The sequence below is a fragment of the Penaeus monodon genome, unplaced genomic scaffold (genome assembly GCF_015228065.2).
Source record: "Penaeus monodon isolate SGIC_2016 unplaced genomic scaffold, NSTDA_Pmon_1 PmonScaffold_4656, whole genome shotgun sequence".
Classification (NCBI taxonomy): domain Eukaryota; kingdom Metazoa; phylum Arthropoda; class Malacostraca; order Decapoda; family Penaeidae; genus Penaeus; species Penaeus monodon.
In genome coordinates, this window is record NW_023659504.1 from 20,001 (window position 1) to 21,192 (window position 1,192).

At 39.8% G+C, this 1,192-nt stretch overlaps 1 protein-coding gene across 1 annotated transcript in view; it reads left to right on the top strand.

The window, feature by feature from the left end:
• Positions 1-1,146, top strand: part of LOC119570993 (proton-coupled folate transporter-like) — a 5,510-nt gene extending 4,364 nt beyond the window's left edge. Inside the window, 2 exon segments of the mRNA XM_037918498.1 lie at positions 1-118; positions 421-1,146. The exon segment at positions 1-118 is cut by the window's left edge and continues 39 nt beyond it. Of these exon segments, the coding sequence (XP_037774426.1) occupies positions 1-118; positions 421-967 (665 nt within the window). The 3' untranslated portion in view covers positions 968-1,146.
• The last annotated feature ends 46 nt before the right edge of the window (positions 1,147-1,192 follow it).

Below are 1,192 nucleotides of genomic sequence, written 5' to 3' on the forward strand. Positions count from 1 at the left end.
TGCCCATGGTCGCCTACGCCGCCTATTCCCCCATTTACTACACGACAGTCGACACCTTGCCAGCTGCCCAGTTCTTCTTCGGGGCCTCACTCAACATGCTTATTATGATCATATTCATGTGAGTACTGGAATGACTCTGTCCGGAAAGTTTATTATTTTCTATAGGGAAACCTCAAAGTAATGCTATTCTTTATTCACAAACAGTAGTGAACTGATCGTTATTTTTTACTGATACAGCAGGTATCTGTCAATATCCTCGTTCATTATCATTTTCATGGGAGTTCTAATAAGCTACTAAGGCCATATTGCCTGCATTTTAATTGAGACAAACAGTACTAATCCTGTGTTACTGTTTGTATTGTTTGTACCCCAAACTAAGCAACATCCTTAGCTAATGCTGTTACTCTATCCTTGCCGCAGAATCGTTCAGTTAAAGAATATATCGTCGGGAAAAAATATAGAAGTCGGCCAGAATAGCGACAGGAGTCTATTCAAGGTATTCAAGAACAGGTCTGCAATCACTCTGAAATCTATGGAAATAAATCTGACTAAATCAAAACGTCAATTTGAGATGTCTTCAAAGAAGGATAGTCAACATCGAATTCATAAAGTTCAGGCATTCGAGGAGCTTTCATCCAACGTTAAGAACACATCCGAATTACCTGTGGAGCGAACCTGTGTTCCAGTGACCGCTGGCGATGACGGGAAGGGAAGGAAAGATGATTCAAACAAGAATTGTAAAACTACTTTCTCGGTTCACGAGGCTGACGGCAGATCAGTGAAGAAGGCTGTCCTCGGTCATGGTATTGTATCGGAGTCAAGTTGGGAGGAAAATCACGAAAAGGTGTCATGTGGTGGGAGTGCATGCAAGGAAAGACTTTGTCCCAGAAGTAGAACGAAGAGTTGCCACGCGGGTTGTTATAGCAACGAAATGAGTGATACAGAAATTACTGCTTCGGAGTCATAAGTGAATCAAGGAAGAAAGGAAAAATAAAAATGATACATTGACAGATATTCCAAACAGTTTAGTGTGACATACACAGAGGAGGAGGAATTAAAATTAATCATTAGTAATTCTGATGTTCGATAATACATCTTCACCTGAATTACATTATTCAAAAGTGAAGTCAGTTATGATTAACTGGAACCTATGCCTTCTTAGTCAACTGTTACAGTAATCTAGATTTCATAT